A 21893-nucleotide genomic window follows, 5' to 3' on the forward strand; every position below is an offset into this window, starting at 1 on the left:
TCACTGAGAAATAGCCATCAGCAGCACTTGATTTTGAAATAACACATGGAAAAATAAGTAATTATTTCTGTAGAGAGCAAAAGAGGGGGAAAAACATCTAATGGTTATCAGAGTGCAACTATGCAGAGTGCAACTATGCACCAAAAATATTTGTCAAACTTATATGCAGGATGAAAATATTTATTTTGAAGTTTATCAGTTCATAAAAAGTATTTAAGAATGAAAAAAGTGCCATCTAAGCACAAAATACTGACCTGAGCTCTTTTTTCTCTAAGTTCCTGCTGTTGTAATCTTCTTTTTTCACGTTTCTCTTGCAATTTTTCAACTTCTTTTACACAATTAGATTTTCTACGTGCTTAAAGAAAATTATATAATTTAAAATATTTTCTGTGTTACATGCATGGATTTAGTATTTACACTACACTTCAATTATATTAATTTATCAATAATTAGAATGCATTTATATCAATTATATATTCAAGCAAATCAGTATTAGTACAAAATAATTACTGCAATTTAATTTCTAAAATTTATAGAATAAATGAATTAAATTATGGGAATGGGGCAATAATTACACAACCAAAAATATAAGGACAGTGACCCTTAAAAACACTTGAACACATACATGTGAACTCTTGGTTTGTTTTAAAAGAAAGCCCAAGCAATTTAAAACAAACCACATTCATGGTTTAAAAAAATATAAAGGAAAAAAAAATTATAAATACTAGTGCCCCAGTGCTCTGAAAAAGCTTTGTAAGGAAGCCTACAGACAATTGTGTATATAGACCATTTGTCATTTATGGAAAACAACATAATCCAAGAGAATGTACATGTAATGCCAAGAATGAAAGAATCTTTGACACATGGTTTACATACAAGGGGGTCCAAAGTCCTTTTTTGCAGCTTGAACTGGAGATATATCTGGAACACTACCATTCTGTTGTGAGGAGGAAGATTGTTCTGGAAGCCGAGTGGGCCGTGCACGTGCAGAACCAACCACTGCAGACGAAAAGCACAAAGCTGATCTAGAAATAACATTTCTATCCAGTTTTGAAGTGTTTTAGTATGACAAGATAAAACAAGGACCATTTTGAGACACAACAATTTTGTGGGGCCAGGGGGGACCATATATATGGAAATATACATATGGAAAGTTATTTGTCATATAGATGGAAAGTCAAATGTCATTAAAGACATTTGGTATGCAGCCTTTTTTTATCCTAGTGTTATATACCAACACAACATGAAATACCAATGCTGCCCAAGCATATTTTTAAATACTCTACTACAGAATTAGTACAACTTATTATGTACATAGTATGTACTTGGAGATATGCTGTCCATAAGTGCTGCAATTTTATTTATATTGTGATTATGCCCAAAAACACAGCAAGAAAATGACCCTGCTGTTTCGCAGTCTCTAGAAATTAGAAAATTGTCCCACACAATAAAATATCTGGAGGCCTACAATATCTGGAGGAATAGAGGGATAGAAATGAAAGGCAGCCAAGTGCAGCTCAATCTACAAGTGAAAAATCAAACCTTTTTGACACCATATTAAAAGGGATATGGATACAATTGACATGTCTACCTAAATTTATGCATGGATTCCCTATGTGATAAGGATGCTAATTTCGAAAAATGCAGAGTGATATCTGTTCCCAGTGAATGCAGCGGGAGTAGTGAGCATGCAAGCCTCTCTGATAGAGCTGAATATTTTAAGTTGTTTTTTCAAAGAGTTGCTTCAAGCACCTCTGCTTCAGCTGGCCAGTTTCTTGTACGTGCTACTAATGAGGTCTGACAGAAAAGCATGAAAGTGAAGGTAACAGCTTTGATTAATAGCTTAGAGATGACATTCCAAAGGCCAGTACAATGTACAACATGGAGACAACTATGGAAACAGGTATCAAATGGGATAGACAAGACAAAGTCCCAAACATCATAGGAGATCTACTTTACAGCATGAATTAACTCCACTAAACAAGACCGTATGCTGAGAAAAGCTTAATTGCAAGATGAACAAAGAACTAATCCTTAGGTAGGCTGTGAACAGTAAGATGCATAGTACCTATTAAAAAGCAAGTTACAAGGTTAATCCATACAAAACGGATCATTTACTACAAATGACATAGAATGATAGAATATCCCGAGTTAGAAGGGACCCACAAGGATTATAGAGTCCAACTCCTGGCTCCACACAGGACCACCTAAAAATCATACCATATGCCTGACAGTGTTGTCCAAACACTTCTTGAATTCTGACAGGCTTGGTGACATGACCACTGCCCTGGGGAGTCTGTTCCAGTGCCCAACCACCCCCTCAGTGAAGACCCTTTTCCTAACATCCAGCCTGAACCTCCCCTGTCACAGCTTCATGCCATTCCACTGGGTCCTGTCGCGCCCTCCTCGTGCCTGCCCCACCGCTCCCCCTTGTGAGGAAGCTGTAGATCACGATGAGGTCTTCCCTCAGTTTCCTTTTCTCTAACCTGAACAAACCAAGTGACTTCAGCTGTTTCTCATACATCTTCCCCTCTACACCCTTCACCATCTTTGTAGTCCTCTTTTGGACACTCTCTAATAGTTTTGTCTTTCTTATACTGTGGCACCTAAAACTGCACACAGTACTTGAGGTTAGGCCTCTAAAAACTTGTATAGATGTGAGGACAGATCATCAATAACATGTCTCAAATTGAGACCATATTCGTTTGAAAAAAAAATTAAAAACAGCAGCTGGGAGAAAGAGAGGAGTAAGAAACAGCCTTGCAGGTGCTAAGGTCAGTGAAGAAGGAGGGGGAGAGGTGCTCCAGGCACCGGAGCAGAAGTCCTCTGCAGCCTGTAGTGAGGACCATGGTAAAGCAGGCTGTCCCCCTGAAGCCCATTAAGTACCACAGTGGAGAGGGGTTCCACGCTGCAGCCTGTGGAGAAGACCACGGTGGAACAGGTTGACCTGCACCAATGGAGGCTGCGGCCTGTGGAGGACCCCCGCTGGAGCAGACTCCAGGCCAGACCTGTAGCCCGTGGAGAGGAGCCCACGCAGGAGCAGGTGACCTGGCAGGAGCTGCTGCCCGTGGGGGACCCAGACTGGAGCAGTTTGCTCCTGACCGATTGAACCCGGTATATAGACCCATATCTGGAGCAGTTCTTGAAGAGCTGATGCCTGTGGGAAGCCCACACAGGATCAGTTTGGGAACGACTGCATCCCATGGGAGGGAACCCACGTTGGAGCAGGGGAAGAGAGTGACCGAGAAGGAGCAGTGGAGACAAAGTGCTATAGGCTGAAGACAACCCCTGTTCCCTTGTGCCACTCGGGGGGAGGAGGTGGAAGAGGGTGGATGGGGGGGAGGGTTTTTCTGGTTTCTTTCATTTGTTCCTCACTTCTCTAGCTTGTTAGTAATAGGCAACACATCTTGCTATCTCCCTACTCTTTTTTACGAATCTTTTTTTTTTACGAATCATTTTTACTTGGCTGCCCACCTGAGTAAAACCACCACAAATGGCACTAGATTAATGTCTGAAAGAATCATTGCCATCACCAATACAAGATAATTATGCTCAGTACAGGAGACAAAATGAGAACATTAAGCAATAACTATTTCTTCTCATATTATAGATGCATTACATCTGTAGTCATCTAACACATACTTCATTTCACCTATCCGCCTGTGATAATTCCACATTTTTAATAGATTTTTCTGTAGGGAAATAATGTGTAGGGTTTAAATGTTCTTTGAATTAATGTTTATACACAGACTGTTAGAAAATTAAGCTTAAAAATTGAAAGAGTAAGAATTCTAAGTGCACTACTTATAGTATATTGAAACACTCAAGCTAAAGCAAACTGAGGATGTTTTAATTTGAAAAAGTCCATGCATCATTTATTGTAGGATAATTAACTTCAATTTTTTGTACCTTTAGTTCATTCACAAATTCACAAATCTCCTAATGCTATATTGCTTAAACTTGCACATAAATAATATTAATACAGTACCTATTCCTAAATACACATAGAAGTAATTCTAGGAATGATGTACCTACATCAATTCTAGGAATGATGTTCTACGTCACATGCGTACATACTGAATTAGAAATGCAGTTTTATTAAAGAATTTTAGATGAGCAGGACGTTAAAATGTTCCCATATATTTGCTTCCTTGAAATGGAAAGATATAACATTTACCTCTGTTATCTCTAGCAGAGGTATCATTCTTAATAGGTGCCACAGCTCGTCGACTCTATAAAGAAAGAAATCTCCATTATTTGATCACCTTATTATTGAAAATTTTAACTGCAGCCCCACCTCTGTTTCTAACACAACATCAGCAATACAGAGAGGTAATTATTTCCAAATCCCTCCTTGAAGAGTCTTGGGTGGAGACTGCTATATGTACTTTTTCAAATCAACCTTCTTTTGTATATTTTTCCTTGAACTATACCTTGTTATATGAATATTAGTCCCCAACTCCCTCCTTGCCAAACCTGTTCATAGAAAATTTTTAGAAATCCTTTTTTACCTATGGTGAATGGAGAACACATTTATCAAGTAGCTCCACAGACAAAAATTAGATTTAAAAATTAAAACATAACAAAATTACAGAAGTCCTGTAAGTTTAATATGAACGCATTACATAGGTACTACCAACCTTCACAATTCTATTTACTTTGGCTAATGGAATAGGTGGTGGTGGTGTCTCTGGACTAGGTTCAGTATCATCATCAGGTGCAAGATCTGGATTAAGTGAAAATATGCTCTCCAGGTCAATCTGTTTAAAAGAATATAAAAAGATGAGTCTAAGAACAAATTCACCCTCTCCATTTCTGCTGTTATGTTTCAGTATAAACAATAAATACATTTAGTGTTTTTACCTCACAATTGGTTATTTCTATAACCTGATGTTGTGGTTTAACACAACAGGCAACTGAGCACCACAGAGCACTTCGCTCACTCCCTGCCAGTGTGATGGGGTAGAGAATTGAAAAAAAGGGTTGAGACAGACAATTTAATAAGACAGGAAAAAATAGTAAATTAAATAATAATAATTATATATATGTATATAAATAAAAGAAGTGATGCACAATGCAATAGCTTACCACAGGCCACCGATGCCCAGCAAGTCCCTGAACAACAGTAGCTCCCCCTCCAACCCCAGCCACATCCCCCTAGTTTTATTCTTCCAGTTGTTATCATTCCACTTGATGTCATATGGTATGGAATATCCCTTTTGCCAGTTTGGGTCAGCTGTCCTGGTTCTGTCTACTCCCAGCTTTTTGTGCACCCCCAGCCTCCTCGCTGGCAGGGCAGTATGAGAAGCTGAAAAGTCTTTGGCTTAGTGTAAGCACTTCTCTGCAACAACTAAAACATCAGTGTGTTCTCAGCATGAATTTTCTCCTAAATAAAAAAACACAGCAACATACCAGCCACTATAAAGAAAATCAACTCTATCCTAACCAAAACCAGGATAATACCCACCCTTTATCGCATATGATTTATGTCAGGCTTGGGTCTCAAACTTTCCAGTACATCCCAATTAATCACCACAAACTTTCCTGTCTTCTGATATATACACACAGATATTCCTTTGGTGTATGGGTCATCCCTCTAAAATGTCCGTTGAATTTGTTTAGTCCATGACTTTGGGTTCCATCTGTCATAGCAGTCCATCAGGGCAGGAGAGATGATGAATCGTGTTGGATTGTTCCATGCAGAGGCCAGCTCTGGTTCCAATACTGTTGCGCTTGTCCAGTTCTATCACCACTGCAATTTGCTTGGTTCCATCAAAATTCATTTGTCATTATCTGGGTGACTCTTACTGTGATACTATTAATATGGCATACACCAATCATAGTAGTGATGACATGCAGTATCATATATCAATTAATATCATATGATTCAAATCATTGGCTATTCTCACCCAACATTAAATCCCCTTGAGGTACTCATTGGACTTCCCCATCGTTCTGCATTATCCATCAAATGCACCCAGGTCCCTGAGCAAAAGCAGTCCCACCGATGGGTTTGTCTTTCCTGAGGCAGGATAAACACAGACTGCCTTCACCAACGTGTTCTTTACATGCACTACAGGGACTTTATCCCCTTTTACAGTACGTAACAGGTTTCACTGGGCAGGTCCGGGTTGGTTGGCAGTGTTGACTAACCAGGTGGCCTTTGCCAAATGTGTATCCCAATGTTTGAATGTTTCAACACCCATGGCTCTCAGCATAGTCTTTAACAGTCCATTATAGCACTCGATTTTCCTGGATGCTGGTGCATGATAGGGGATGCGATACACCCACAGTACAATGTTCTTTAGTCCAAGTGTCTATGAGGTTGTTTTGGACATGAGTCCCATTGTCTGACTCAATTGTTCCTGGGGTGCTGTGTTGCCATAAGACTTGTTTTTCAAAGCCCAGGATAGTGTTGTGGGCAATGGCATGGGGCACAGGATATGTTTCCAGCCATCCAGTGGTTGCCTCCACCATTGTAAGCACATGGCGCTTGCCGTTGCGGGTTTGTGGGAGTGTGATATAATAAATCTGCCATGCCTCCCCATATTTCAGCCATTGTCCTCCAAACCAAAGTGGCTTTAACCTCTTGACTTGCTTGATTGCAGCATGTTTCACATTCACGGTTAAATAAAATAATAAAGAACTCACACTTATGTTGCCAGTCCAGATCCACCTGAGCCACTTCAGTACTAGCAGTCTGATCGACCTGCTGGTTATTTTGATGGTCTTCAGTGGCCGGACTCTTGGGTACGTGAGCATCTATGTGGCATACTTTTACAAAACAGGTTCTCTACCCAGGCAGCAATATCTTGCCACAATGTGGCAGCGCAGATGGGTTTGTCTCTGCATTGCCAGTTGCTCTGCTTCCATTGCTGTGACCACCCCTACAGGGCATTTGCTGCCATCCATGAATCAGTATAGAGAGGGAGCACTGGCCACTTTTCCCATTCAGCAATATCTATAGCCAACTGGATGGCCTTCACTTATGCAAATTGGCTCAGTTCACCTTCTCCTTCAGCAGTTTCTGCAACTTGTGTAGGACTCCAGACAGCAACCTACCACCAATGATGCTTTCCCACAATATGACAGGACCCATCAGTGAACAGAGCATATTGCTTCTTATCTTCTGCTAGTTTACTATACAGTGAGGCCTCTTCAGCACACGTCACCTCCTTCTCTAGCGATATTCCAAAGTCCCTGATCTTGGGACAGTCCATGATCACTTCCAAGATTCCTGGGAGACTGAGATTTCCTATTTGAGCCTGTTGTGTGATAGATATAACACCCTTACTTCACATAGCATCAGTTGCATGATGTGTAGAGAGGGCAGACCCGGGAAACTACAGGCCTGTCAGTTTGACCTCAGTGCCAGGAAAGCTCATGGAGCAGATCCTCCTGAGAGTCATCACGCAGCACTTGCAGGGCAAGCAGGCGATCAGGCCCAGTCAGCATGGCTTTATGAAAGGCAGGTCATGCCTGACGAACCTGATTTCCTTCTATGACAGAGTGACGCGCTGGGTGGATGAGGGAAAGGCTGTGGATGTGGTCTACCTTGACTTCAGCAAGGCTTTTGACACCGTCTCCCACAGCATTCTCCTCAAGAAACTGGCTGCTCTTGGCTTGGACTGGCGCACGCTTCGTTGGGTTAGAAACTGGCTGGATAGCCGGGCCCAAAGAGTCGTGGTGAATGGAGCCAAGTCCAGTTGGAGGCCAGTCACTAGTGGCGTCCCCCAGGGCTCGGTGCTGGGGCCGGTCCTCTTTAATATCTTCATCGATGATCTGGACGAGGGCATCGAGTGCACCCTCAGTAAGTTCGCAGATGACACCAAGTTAGGTGCGTGTGTCGATCTGCTTGAGGGTAGGAAAGCTCTGCAGGAGGATCTGGATAGGCTGCACCAATGGGCTGAGGTCAACTGCATGAAGTTTAACAAGGCCAAGTGCCGGGTCCTGCACCTGGGGCGCAATAACCCCAAGCAGAGCTACAGGCTGGGAGAGGAATGGTTGGAAAGCTGCCAGGCAGAGAAGGACCTGGGAGTGATGGTGGATAGTCGGCTGAATATGAGCCAGCAGTGTGCTCAGGTGGCCAAGAAGGCCAACAGCATCCTGGCTTGTATCAGGAACAGCGTGACCAGCAGGGCTAGGGAGGTGATCGCCCCCCTGTACTCAGCTCTGGTGAGGCCGCACCTCGAGTACTGTGTTCAGTTTTGGGCCCCTCGCTACAAGAAGGACATCGAGGTGCTTGAGCGGGTGCAGAGAAGGGCGACGAAGCTGGTGAGGGGCCTGGAGAACAAGTCCTACGAGGAGCGGCTGAGGGAGCTGGGCTTGTTCAGCCTGGAGAAGAGGAGGCTCAGGGGTGACCTTATCGCTCTTTTTAGGTACCTCAAGGGAGGCTGTAGCGAGGTGGGGGTTGGCCTGTTCTCCCACGTGCCTGGTGACAGGACGAGGGGGAATGGGCTTAAGTTGAGCCAGGGGAGTTTTAGGTTAGATGTTAGGAAGAACTTCTTCACTGAAAGGGTTGTGAGGCACTGGAACAGGCTGCCCAGGGAAGTGGTGGAGTCACCATCCCTGGAAGTCTTCAAAAGACGTTTAGATGTAGAGCTTAGGGATATGGTTTAGTGGGGACTGTTAGCGTTAGGTTGGAGGTTGGACTCGATGATCTTGAGGTCTCTTCCAACCTAGAAAATTCTGTGATTCTGTGATTCTGTGATTCCTGCCCAGCACCAGCAGTTGGGGTGACAAGAAAGCTTGTGTTTCCATTTTGAAACTTTGCAGAGACATAGCTGTTATTTTTTTTTTATCACATCCATTGGAATCTGACAACTTCAGTCTTGCCATTTTATTCCTAAAAACTGTATCTCCTGTTCAGGTCCTTTGACCTTACTCTGTTTAATGGCAAAATCAGCTTTCAGGAGACTTGGATTATTTTCTTCCCTTTCTCAAAAATTTCTGCCATGTTGCCCCCACACAATTATGTCATTAATATATTTCAGGTGTTCAGGAGCTTTCCCCTGTTCCAGTCTGGATCAGTCCATGTCAAATGGTAGGGCCATGTTTCTAGCCCCAGGGCAGTCGATTCCAGGTGTACTGGACGCCCCTCCAAGTGAAAGCAAACTGTGGCCTACACTCTATTGCTAAAATGATGGAGAAAAATGCATTAGCGATATCAGTTGTGGCATACCACTTGGCTGCCTTTGACTCTAGTTCGTATTGAAGTTCTAGCATGTCCGGCACTGCAGCACTCAGCGGTGGCGTGACTTCATTCAGGTCATGATAGTCTCCATTAGTCTCCACTCTCCAGTTAGACTTTCACTCTGGCCATATGGGACAATTAAAGAGCGAGCAAGTCTTGCTGATCATTCCTTGGCTCTCCAGACAATGAACCAACTCATGGATAGGAATCAGGGAGTCTCTGTTGGTACGATATTGCTGCCAGTGCACCATTGTAGCAATTTGCACTTGCTGTTCTTCAACCCTCAACAATCCTACAGCAGAAGGGTCTTCTGAGAGACCAGGCAGGGCAGAAAGCTGCTTAATCTTTGTGCTCAAGGAAGCTATGCCAAAAGCCCATCAGTACCCTTTTGGACCCTTGAAGTACCCTCTCTTGAGGTAGTCTATGCCAAGGATGCACAGAGCTTCTGGGCCAGTCACAATGGGGTGCTTTTGCCACTCATTCCTAGTTAGGCTCACTTCAGCCTCTGATGCAGTTAACTGTGTGGAATAATTGCCTGAGGTGACTTGGAAATTAACTTATAATACCAAAACACAACTCCATTCCAAAGTCTACCCGCTTATGGGAATTGACAGGGTGGTAACAGAATTGGAAGAAAGAGGCATTATTAAAAGGACCTATTCACCCTACAATTCACTAGTGTGGCCAGTAAAGAAACCAACCAGGCAATGGCATTTTATAGTAGATTACAGTTAAATGCTAATACCACACCTTTAACTGCCACAGTTCTGAACATGGCAGAAATAGTGACATTGATACAAGTCACTGCCCATCCTTGGATGGGTGCCTTAGATGTTAAAGATATGTTCTTAATGATTCTTCTTGAACAGGATAAAGCACAGTTTGCTTTCACGTGAAAAGGAATCCAATATACTTGGATTATACTATTATACTATAATAGGCTTCTTCAAGGATATAAACATTCCCCCACAATTGCTCACAATGCTTTTGCAAAAATCTTAGCAGAGATTCCTGTTTCACATCCTGATAGACGGAAAAAGTCAGGAAAGTGTAAGAGACACAATGGAAAACACTCAGAGAACACTGCTCAACTAAACCCCTATGCATGGGAAGCCAAAGATTGTTCAGGAAATGTACACCGGATTAGCACCCAGTGGATCTCACCCTCTTTTTAATCCTGCTGGTTGAATACAACCAAGCATATTTTATTTCCTTTTGTGTTCACAGGAATCCTGAGTGAACTGCATGTGGACAGCTGGAGAATCACAAATCAGCAGTTTGGATTGCTAAAACTATGCTTCACCCTGACCTTAATGCAAACCCATTTGGTTTGTAGCCAGAAAGACCCAGAATGGCCATGGTCCCAAGCCCATGTGTCCTGGTTTCAGTTAGAACAGAATTAATTTTCTTCCTAGTAGCTGGTGGAATGCTGTGTTTTGGCTTAGGATGAGAAGAGTGCTGATAACACCCCGATGTTTTAATTGTTGCAGAGCAGTGCTTATACCAAGCCAAGGACACCTCAGACTTTTGCTCTGTCCTGCCAACAGGCAGGCTGGGGGTGCAGTAAGAGCTGGGAGGGGACAGACCCAGGACAGGTGACCCGAACTAGCCAAAGGGGTATTCCATACCATCTGACGTCATGCTAAACAATATATAGGGGTGGCTAGCCGGGGGGAGGGGGCCGGACTGCTCGGGGTTAAGCTGGGCATCGGTCAGCGGGTGGTGAGCAATTGCATTGTGCATCACTTGTTTGTACATATTATTAGTAGTAGTACTATTATCATCATTGTATTATTATTATTATTATTATTATTTTCCTGTCTTATTAAACTGTCTTTATCTCACCTCACGGGCTTCACTTTCCATTTCTCTCCCCCGTCCCAGAGAGGGAGGGGGGAGGGTGAGCGAACGGCTGCGTGGTGTTTAGCTGCCAGCCGGGTTAAACCACGACACCATGTTAAATACGCTGGAATTATGGGAACACGTGCCGTCAGGGAAAACTTAGTTACTGTGGTTGTGCATGGAGCTGAGACATCTCACTGTGACACTGTGACATCTCATAATGACCCTTGGAACTGTCACATTGTCACAGTATAGTGCAAGTGTTGGAACATCTCAAAACAAAAAGGACCTAAATCTCACTACTTCAGTTTTACATGTAAACAAAATATTTTCAAAAGATGAATGGGTTGTAATGATTCTCTTTGGATGGCTGATCTCCAAGCCACTTCAGGTCAGACAATACAAATCAGTTGCCGAATAACTAATGGGTCTACTTACAATAGGCCGACTGAAATTAAGACAATTTATGCTGATTCTTCCAGACCCAAAAATTATAGTACTGACTGTAACAAAATAACTGAACCAAATTCCGACTGTTGGCACAATTTTACTTTCACCAAACCTATAATTATGTACCATCTTTGGGGTTACAGAGACACCAAATTACTATTTGAATTTATGATCGTTACAGCAACATCTATGTCAACTGCAAAGGGTAAGAAGTCTCTGCCCCTACAGATGTTTGAAATTGTACCAACTCTGCCTCCCATTAATCTAACTCCTTCCATCTTCAACACAGGTCCTTACCTAATTAAATATGTGGGACAATAAAAGGTTCTCTTTAACCCTAGCTGGTATCTAAAAAGGGTAGAGCTAGTGCTGCGCATTAATATCTCAGAAATCAACTCAAGATTTACCACCTTTTTGAGAACTGCCTACACCAGCTGGTTATCAGGGTTACATGGACGTTCTCTCAAACAATCTCAGCGCATGCCACGAGATGCCACTGGATTATTGGGAACAGGAATAGGTATATTAAATAGCATTGATGCCAAGGTCCTAATGAGTAGAATAACTGCTACTACAGACGACCTAAGGAAATTGGAACGACTGATAAAATCACCCTTATCGGCCTTAGGAGCAAGCCAATGGCTCCTATCAGACATTTTACCCCACTGGCAACAAATTGAAGAAAATGATAATCAATTAATTGTAAATACCCTCGGAAAAACCCAAGGTGATACTTCCCTTGCCTTGAGTTGTATCCAAGTGCATTTATGGATACAGTCTGTAGCAGCACCTATTATTAGAGAGGGAGGAACCTTACCCATTGAAATTTGAAAATTCATAGAATCATAGAATCATAGAATCATAGAATGGCGGCTTGGGTTGGAAAGGACCTCAAAGATCATCTATTTCTAACCCCCCTGCCATAGACAGGGACGCCACCCACTAGATCAGGTTGCTCCGATTTATTGATTTGGGATAATGCTTCAGAATTTGAAGAAGAGTTTGAAGCATGGTGGCAATTAGTCAACTTTACCTATTATGCAGAAAGTGATAAATTTATTGCCTTTATACTTACCATAAGCAATGCCACAGTATACAATATATATCCAATTATTGCATTAGGACTCAATCATAATGAAACTATACTCTATCCTAAGGAGCATAAACTATGGGCCCATCGAAAGGGAGGAAAGTGGCAGATGATTGATGTAAATGCATGTATTGTGTGCAAACAAAAAGGCTTCATTTGTGAAAGTAACACTCTCAAAGCCCAAGACATTTGCCTTGACACTGAACAAAACATTTGTCACTTTGAGATATATCCCAGTGAAACCCCTGAAACTGTACTTGTATATATTGGAAAAGGCTGTTTGCATGAGAACCCATTGTGATTCCATAGTCATAGATAATACTACTGTAGATACAAGTAATCACTCGAACGTTTGTGTTTGTAATTTTACCAAAATTCTAGGATGTGATTTTAGTTACTCAGCTTCCGTCACCTCTTACCAACTTATTACATCCAGTTATACTCTACTTCATGACCTGCTGCCTACCCCTATTGGTATTAACCTTACACTGGTGAAGAAACTACTACAACAGTTGCTGAAACACGTGCAGGAAAATGAACAAAAGACTCTGATTACTGTCCATCATGATATAGAAGAAGTACATCAAGTGTTGGAAGGAGTGAAGGATGAAAAACACTGTTGGTGGGACACTTTGTTTTGATGATTGCCAACTGCCACAGGAATCTTCAACAAGATGCTTCACCCTGTTTTTGTTTTATTAATACTCACTGTATTGTGTTTCATATTGACAGTATCCCTGTATGTCAAACTTTGGATTATGATGAAACGTATGTTTCATCTAGTATCCCTACAAGATGTACATATACTCGATAATCCTCATCACAAGGACATATGTGATATACCCGATACATTCCAAATGTCCTGAATCTTGAGTGACTATAGTCATGGGGTGGATGGTGTGGAATAATTGCCTGAGGTGACTTAGAAATTAACTTATATTATAATATCAGAACACACCTCCATCCCAAAGGCTACCCGCCTCCAAGGTGTAACCATGCCTCACTGAGCTTGCTCTTTAATTTTTTTTCTAGTCTATACCTTTAAAAACAAAGCAAGAAGATTTCGCAACAATCATAACAAATGTATGTGTGACTAGTATCATTCAAGCTCCACCTAAAAGACAGAAAATTATATAAATTAGCTTCAGGGAGAGAAGATGTTAGGGAAGATACCATCGCAAAAGATACCTTCTGTGTTCTGGGGTCAGTCGACAGGCTGAGTCTGTCTTCTCCTCCACTGGAAAGCATTTGAGTAAGATTCGTACACTTGGTTATGCCAAGTGCCTCCCCAGGAAACTTAGAAATCTCTATAGAGTCTCTTTATATCTTTTAACACATTTGTAGCCAGGTTGTGTTACTCATAATTTTGGGATTTGCACGTGCTTTACAGACAGTGAATTTATCACCAGCAATCCAAAGAACCTGTGAACATGTTGCTTTAATGAATTGCACAACTGACCAATCTAGCCGTGGTAATTCTCATTGAATGTGACCAAACTCTTTAAGTGTGGCCATGGTAGTTCATGGAACGCGACTAGACTGAGGGTATATTATGTTATTTGTGCATCTGTACTCATAGAATCATAGAATATCCCGAGTTGGAAGGGACCTATAAGAATCATTGAGTCCAACTGCTGGCACCACATAGGTCTACCCAAAAATTCAGACCATATACGTCTTCCCAGGTCATTACTGCCAATGAATTGGCATACAACAACAGTGCGCTCCGTACAAATTTCTGCCACATGGGTTGTGTGCACTTGACTTCATCTGGATCTCTGGGAATCTGTTCATTGTTGTGAGAAATATCCCAATAATTTTCTAAGACAGGGTCTCTTGTGAAGCTGATTTATTCACAATTGCAATGGCAGGTGTCCTGCAAGGAGGGGTGTGCAGCAGAAGTGTATCGTAGCCCTATATCCCCTATTACCCGATGCTTGATTCCTCATTGGCTGAGTACTATAGGTTCACAACCTACCCGACGCTTGTTACTATGCCCTGTATGTGCAGTTTTATATGACTAACATTCCCTGTGCAATCGCTTTTAAATATGCAAAGATAGTGGAATTTTGCACTGCAAAAACATAACTTTAATTCTTACAGTTCCCCCTTCGTCTTTTCTTACTCCTATTGTTGGTTTTGAACCTCTTCACATCCCCCACTCGAGTTTTTCCAACATTAGGGCACAATATTTTTCTTCGGATGTCATGGGAGATGACAGTCTCTGCCAAGAACATACATTTTTGATATGTCATACAAGGAATAATACAAGGAATAAGCAAGCAGATCAAAATACACAGTACTATTATTACTAGAATACTATCAAATAGTTGCTTGAGCCAATCCCATCCAGGCAACCACGAGGTCAATTTTTCCCGAATGTCTCTAAATCCCCACGAAGTGTCGTCTTGGGCCACCTCATGTAAGATCTTGGTTTTCTCCCTAATATTTCTGAGATCAGTCTCAATTCGCCCCGTTTGGTCTACATGCATACAGCAACTGGCAAGTTGCAAGTTGCAAAGTGCAAGGCCAGTAATAAATCCAGTACCAGTAGATTCTGGAATACCATCTTTAACAGACTTGTCACCTCCTCTTGCAGTGCCTGGATCGCATCTAGAGTGCTATTTTCTAATTCTTTGACTACAGCTGAGATATTCACAATGTCTTTTTCTAATTCATTCACCCCTAACCAAGGGAAAAACCACCTCAAAAAACTTTGAAACGCTATTCCTCTCTCCACTAGAGGAAGTCCTCTTGATTCTGGGTAGGTGGGTCCCAAGGATGCCTGTGCTTTGGCTTTGAATATCCTCAACAATGGTTATGTTTGGAATTATTGCCCCCAGGGTGCAAGCTCCCTTCCATCCTAGGGGCAACACCTACCGGGCCCTATTACCACATAGCCAATACCACCCTTTGTAGTTCGGGACTGGTCATCCAGTTACCAAATGATTCCCGCGCGGTTTTTGGTGTGCATTATATATATTAGCACTCCTGTAATTACCACATTCAGAACAATATGAATAATTTCCTACATCACAGGTAACATTTCCACACCTAGGTTCAGTATTACTGCTCTCTGAATTTCCATCAGTATTTTTTAAAAGACACCTTTGATAACAAGTTATATTGTAACCAGGATTACGTGTAGGAAGCTCAACTTCAAAATCTATTCTCTTCCAGGGCTGGGCAAAATCCATCGCTTTTAGAGATCTAGAGAATCCAGAGACGATTGCTGCTGGTAACAGAATAGCAGAAACAAGGGCTTTTTAGTATTCCTAGGCATCTGTTTGCAAATCCAGCAGTTATTTTCATAGAATCATATAATAACCCAAGTTGGAAGGGACCCATAAGGATCACCGAGTCCAACTCTTGGCTTCACACAGGTCTACCCAAAAATTCAGACCACATGACTAAGAGCACAGTCCAAATACTTTGTAAACTCTGACAGGCTTGGTGCTGTGACTACTTTCCTGGGGAGCCTGTTCCAGTGTGCGACAAAACTCTCAGTTAAGAACCTCTTCCTAAAATCCAGCCTGAACCTCCCCTGTCACAGCTTGACACCATTCCCTTGGGTTCTATCATTGGTCATTAAAGAGAATAGATAGGTGCCTGCCCCTCCACTACCCCTCGCAAGGAAGCTGTAGGCTGCGATGAGGTCTCCCCTCAGCCTCCTCTTCTCCAGGCTGAACAGGCTAAGTGCCCTCATCCACTCCTCATACGTCTTCCCCTCTAGGCCCTTCACCATCTTTGTAGCCCTTCTCTGGACACTCTCCAATAGTTTCACATCCTTTTTGTACTGTGGTGCCCAAAACTGCACACAGTACTCGAGGTGAGGCCGTGCCAGCACAGAGTAGAGCAGGACAATCACTTCCCTCGACCGACTAGCGACGCCATGCTTGATGTACCCCAGGATACGCTTGGCCCTCCTGGCTGCCAGGGCACACTGCTGGCTCATGTTCAGCTTGCTGTCAACCACAACCCCCAGATCCCACTCTGCGGGGCTGCTCTCCAGCGTCTCGTCGCCCAGTCTGCACATATAGCCAGGGTTGCCCCTTCCCAGGTGCGGGACCCGGCACGTGCTTGTGTTAAACTTGATGTGTTTGGTGATTGCCCAGCTCTCCAATCTGTCCAGATCTCTCTGCTAGGCCTTTCCATCCTCAGCAGAGTCAACAACTCCTCCAAGTTTAGTATCATCAGCAAATTTGCTCAAAACACCTTCTAGTCCTACATCCAAATCGTTTATAAAAACATTGAAGAGACCTGGCCATAAAATGGAGCCCTGGGGTACCCCACTAGTGACCATCCTTCAGCCTGATGCGGCCCCATTTACCACAACCGTTTGAGCCCTGCCTGTCAGCCAATTGCTCACCCATCGTAGGATGCTTTTGTCTAGCTGTATGCTGGACATTTTGTCCAGTAGGATCCTATGGGAAACTGTGTCAAAAGCTTTAATGAAATCCAAAAAGATCACGTCAGATGGTTTCCCCTGATAGACTAGACGGGTGACTTTATCATAAAAGGAAATCAAATTTGTTAGGCAGGACCTTCCCCTCGTGAACCCATGTTGGCTGGGACCAATGACTGCATTGTCCCCTAGGTGCGCTTCACTAACTTCAAGGATCATCTTCTCCATAATTTTACCAGGCCCTGATGTGAGACTGACAGGCCTGTAGCTGCCAGGGTCCTCTTTCTTGCACTTCTCTAAAATTGGCGCAACATTTGCCAGCTTCCAGTCTACTGGGACCTCTCCAGATTCCCAAGACCATTGAAAAATAATTGAGAGAGGTCCTGTGATGACGTCAGCCAGCTCTCTAAGTACCCTGGGATGAATCCCATCCGGACCCATGGACTTGTATGGATCCAGGTGGAGCAGCAAATCCCACACACATTCAGGGTTGGCTGGGAGTTTATCATTCCCACTGTCACGGTCCTCCAGCTCAGGGTACCCAGGGTCCCAAAGTCCATCATCGGCATTGAAGACGGAGGCAAAGAAGGCATTAAACGTCTCTGCTTTGCCTATGTCCTTGTTTGTGAGGTGACCATCCCCATCAAGTAGGGAACCTATGTTTTCTCTGGTCCTCCTTTTTCTGTTCACATATTTAAAAAAAAAAAAAATTATCATCTCCCACAGAGACGATAAATAAATAAGAGAGAAATAAATAAATAAGCTAGCACTTGAATTCCTCAATAAAACAAATACAAAAGGATTTCTAATTAGCTGTCCTGCTAATTCCTGTCTGAACTCCAAGTCATTCTCCCTCTCAAAAATTTGATTTTTCTACTTGTAAAAAGGGGATAACAAGGTCAGCCTTTGTAATCTAGTTCACAATCAATAGATGAAAAACACTGTTTATAAGCTATGATATAGAGCTCAGAAAGGCAAATTCAGTACGACAGAAGACATTGCTTGCCCAACAGCTCCTATTCCAAATAGTCTGTAAACAAAGAATAATGAAGTAAATTAGGATTTATATTATCTCTTTGTTTCCAGTTCAAATTCCAAAGCAACATTCATAGAGACTACACTGTATTTTTTAAATAGAAAGGTTTTAAAATAGTTAAAAGTTTACCTCTTTGCCTTTAGTATCTCCATTTTCAATCCATTCAACAGTTACACTTTCATTATCTTCATTTAGGGATGTTACCATAGCTTGGTGAATTCGGCCTAGAAAGGAAACACAAATGAATATTTATTAATCAGATGAAATTCCAGAAGTTATTTGAATTGCTGTATGCAGAGAGGCAGGAAGAAGAAGGTTAAAAAAAAAAAAAAGGGAATAAATAAAAGATGGTTCCTGGCCACATACTGTAAACTGGCATAGATGTGATCCATTAGCTGAGGCTCTAATGAAAGAGTGCCCAAGTGAAAAAAATCAAGAAACAGAAAATTGAGTGGTATGTAAGAAAAATACCATGTGAAATCCATGCCACTTAAAAACTCTTTTTTTTTTCTTTTTTTTTCTTTTTTTTTTTTTTCAGAAGTTTTGATAACATTTCCAAGACCACTATTCTTTCATGGACAGGAAAGTTTACTGTGGTGTGCTCTACAAAGGCTTTTTTGTCTCCTTTCTAGGACAATACAACATTAAATGTCCTGACATAGGAGTAAATCTCCCTAAAATTATATTCAGTTGGTAATTCAGCTAAAACTAAATTTCCTGCAACAATAATAAAAATCATCACTTTATCAAACACCACTAACATAAATTCTTAGAATCCCATTGCTAAGACTTCTCCAGTGAAAGACATCAAGCCAGCAAGCCCCCATAAAGAAGAACAAACCCAGTAAACTTCCAGTAGGAGTACAGATTTTCCTTACTAAATATGAAGTATAATTTATTTTTTAAAATATCCTCTATCACACTTTATCGTATTTTCTAGGCATGGTAGCAAGGAGTGATTAGATGAGCAGAGCAGCCATGTGCTGACACAAAAAGATCAAGATCCAAGTGTCACAGTGAGTTCACATCCATGCTTTGCACTAATACCAAAAACTAGACTTTCTGAAGAATACAAGTCCAATAGAACTGCTCCTCTGATACTCTATTTTAAGGAGCCATAGCACAAGCAATCCCTTACGTCATTGCATTTCAGAGGGAAACATGCATGATATGGTAGAAATGAACTTTAAATAATGTTTTATTTGTATCAACTCCCAAAAAGGGAAATATATATATATATAAAACTCTTATATATATAAAACTGTCTTTATCTCAACCCACAGGATTCATTTTTTGTCTGATTCTCTTCCCCCATCCTAGAGAGGGAGGAGGAGCGAATGGCTGTGTGGTACTTAGCTGCCGGCTGGGTTAAACCACACCAGTTGCTTTTGGCACACAGCATGGGGCTCGAAAGGTTGAGATAAAAGATCTGACCAGAGCATGTTAAAACAAAAATTTGATAAGCGTTACATCAGTTTAATAGTTGTTAATCACAATGCTGATTTTTGTGATCTCAGGTCTGCTGTGCCTGTTTTCCAAACTGAGTTATATAGCACATTACTTTGTGTATGTGTTCCCTCTTGTGCTGCTTATCCTTTCCGGGGGCTGATTTAGCGTTATTATTTTGCTGTACGGTGTAACACTGGCTTATGATATGATAAAATTGCTGGCCATGAGACTAACTTGGTATTTGTACTCAGCATTGCTGTCACCTCCATACTTTGGGAACGCTACCTCAGAAACTATTAATAATTACACACTTTTGGTGTATTGCCCAGTGATCATTCTATCCCTAGTCTCAGCTTGGTGTCCCCAAAAAGTAGCACTGTTATCCCAGCCCCACATACCCCCATGACAATTACACCCCCATTACAATGACCTGTAGTCATTGGTCCCAGCCAACATGGGTTCACGAGGGGTAGGTTGTTGAGGGATTTTTGAAACAGCAAAGATCCCATGGCTTGCTGCAGCTGAGCAAACCAAGCTACCAGGGCAACTATGAGAAGTTCCCATGACAGTGTTCCCACATCGCCCAATTGAGGAATTTAGTAAAAAATTGTTGCCAGCAGCTGGCTTCAAGGACAAGGTCTATGTGACTGCTAATCACAAGGGGGTTGTTTTCTTGCAGGTGGGGTTGTTTTCTTGTAGTTGTTTGTCTGAGTGCTTTTGACCAATAATCTTGTGTGAGACACTATCCACCCCTGTTAAGTTCACTATAAAAGTTAGGCTATTCGGACAATAAAATGGAGCATGATCTGACCATACTGGTGTCTGTCGTGCTTTTGGCCGTTCTTCCTGCAACAGCTTCCACTGGACACCTGTTTAAGTATGAAACCCATCTTGGTCTGTATCTACCTGTCATTGTCTAGGTCTCCTCCACCTTGCATCTTCTGGAGAAACTGACTGCTCATGGCTTGGACAGTTGTACAGTTCACTGGGTAAAAGAATGGCTGGACAGCCCGGCTCAAAGAGTCATAGTGAATGGAGTTCAATCCAGTTTGCAGACGGTCACCAGTGGTGTTCCCCAGGGCTCAGCACTGGGGACAGTTTGTTTAAAATTTTTATCAGTGATCTGAATGAGGTGATCAAGTGCACCCTCAGTAAATTTGGAGATTATACCAAGTTGGACAGGATTGTCAATCTGCTTGAGGGTAGGAAGGCTTTGCAAAAGGATCTGAATAGGCTAGATTGATGGGCTGAGTCCAATTGCATGACATTCAACAAGGCTAAATGCTGGGTGCTGCACTTGTGTCACAACAGCCCAATCCAGTGATATAGGCTCATGGAAGAGTGGATGGAAAGTTGCCCAGCAGAAAAGGACCTGGGGGTGCTGGTCGATAGACAGATGAACATGAGCCAGCAGTGTGACCAGGTGGCCAAGAAGGCCAATGGCCTCCTGACTAGGGAAGTGATTGTCCCTCTGTACGTGGCACTGGTGAGACTGCACCTTGAATACTGTGTTCAGTTTTGGGCCCCTCACTACAAGAAGGGTATATTGGATTTCCGTGGCAAGGGTTTGGTAGCGGGGGGCTGAAGGGGTGGCCTCTGTGAGAAGAGTCCAGAAGCTGCCCCATGTTAGATAAGAGCCAGTTCCAGCCAGCTCCAAAAGGGACCTGTCGCTGGCCAGAGCTGAGACAATGAGCAATGCTGGTTACGCCTCTGTGAGAGCATATTTAAGAAAGGGAAAAACTGCTGTGCAACAGCAGCTGGGAGAGAGAGGAGTGAGAAACAGCCCTGCAGACACCAAGGTCAGTGCAGAAGGATGGCAGGAGGTGCTCCGGGTGCTGGAGCAGAAGTTCTCCTGCGGCCCATGGAGGGGACCTGAGAGAGGTAGCTGTTCAGGCCTCTGGCTGCAGGGAGTGCAGCCAGACCGCCTGTTTTCAGGTGGAAGGTCTGCTCGTCATGGTGGCTGAGCTCAAGGAAGAGGTGGAGAGACTGAGAAGCAGCAGGGTGTGTGAGCAGAAGATGGACTGGTGGAGTAATTCCCTGGTGTGCCAGAGGGAAGGGTGCTGGGGAGATGCCCCCTAGAGGATGGTGGAACCCCTGCCCTGTCGCTATCAGGCAGAGGGAGAGGACCAAAAAGACAAGGAGGGTTGGAAGCAAGTCCCAGTTCAGCGTCGCAGGCAACCCCCCTCCCTCCCTTCCTACTTTGCTTCCCCAGGTGCCCCTCCATAATAGGTTTGAGGCCCTGGATCTTGAAGGAGAGGTAGGTGAGGATGTGGTGGAAGGCCTGCCACGAGGTCACATCAGAAGAGGCAGCTGACACTATGCCTCAAGACCACCTCCAAAAATAAAGAAAGAAGGGTAATTGTAGTAGGAGATTCCCTTCTGAGAGGAACGAAGGGCCCAATATGCAGAGTTGACCCTCATCAAAGAG

General features: G+C 42.9%; 1 protein-coding gene across 3 annotated transcripts in view; it reads right to left on the minus strand.

The window, feature by feature from the left end:
* LOC311220830 (kinesin-like protein KIF2A) overlaps positions 1–21893 on the minus strand; it is a gene marked incomplete at both ends in the record, with an annotated part of 102140 nt that overhangs the window by 49894 nt on the left and 30353 nt on the right. For 2 of the 3 annotated variants that reach the window (XM_084304472.1, XM_084304471.1), the window contains 5 exons: positions 255–355; positions 877–999; positions 4178–4232; positions 4641–4760; positions 18146–18240. In XM_084304472.1, the coding sequence (XP_084160598.1) occupies positions 255–355; positions 877–999; positions 4178–4232; positions 4641–4760; positions 18146–18240 (494 nt within the window). The remainder of the gene's footprint in view (positions 1–254; positions 356–876; positions 1000–4177; positions 4233–4640; positions 4761–18145; positions 18241–21893) is intronic. The other variant, XM_084304473.1, reaches the window with a different exon arrangement.

This window comes from Netta rufina (genome assembly GCF_964035555.1).
Source record: "Netta rufina genome assembly, chromosome: W".
NCBI lineage: Eukaryota > Metazoa > Chordata > Aves > Anseriformes > Anatidae > Netta > Netta rufina.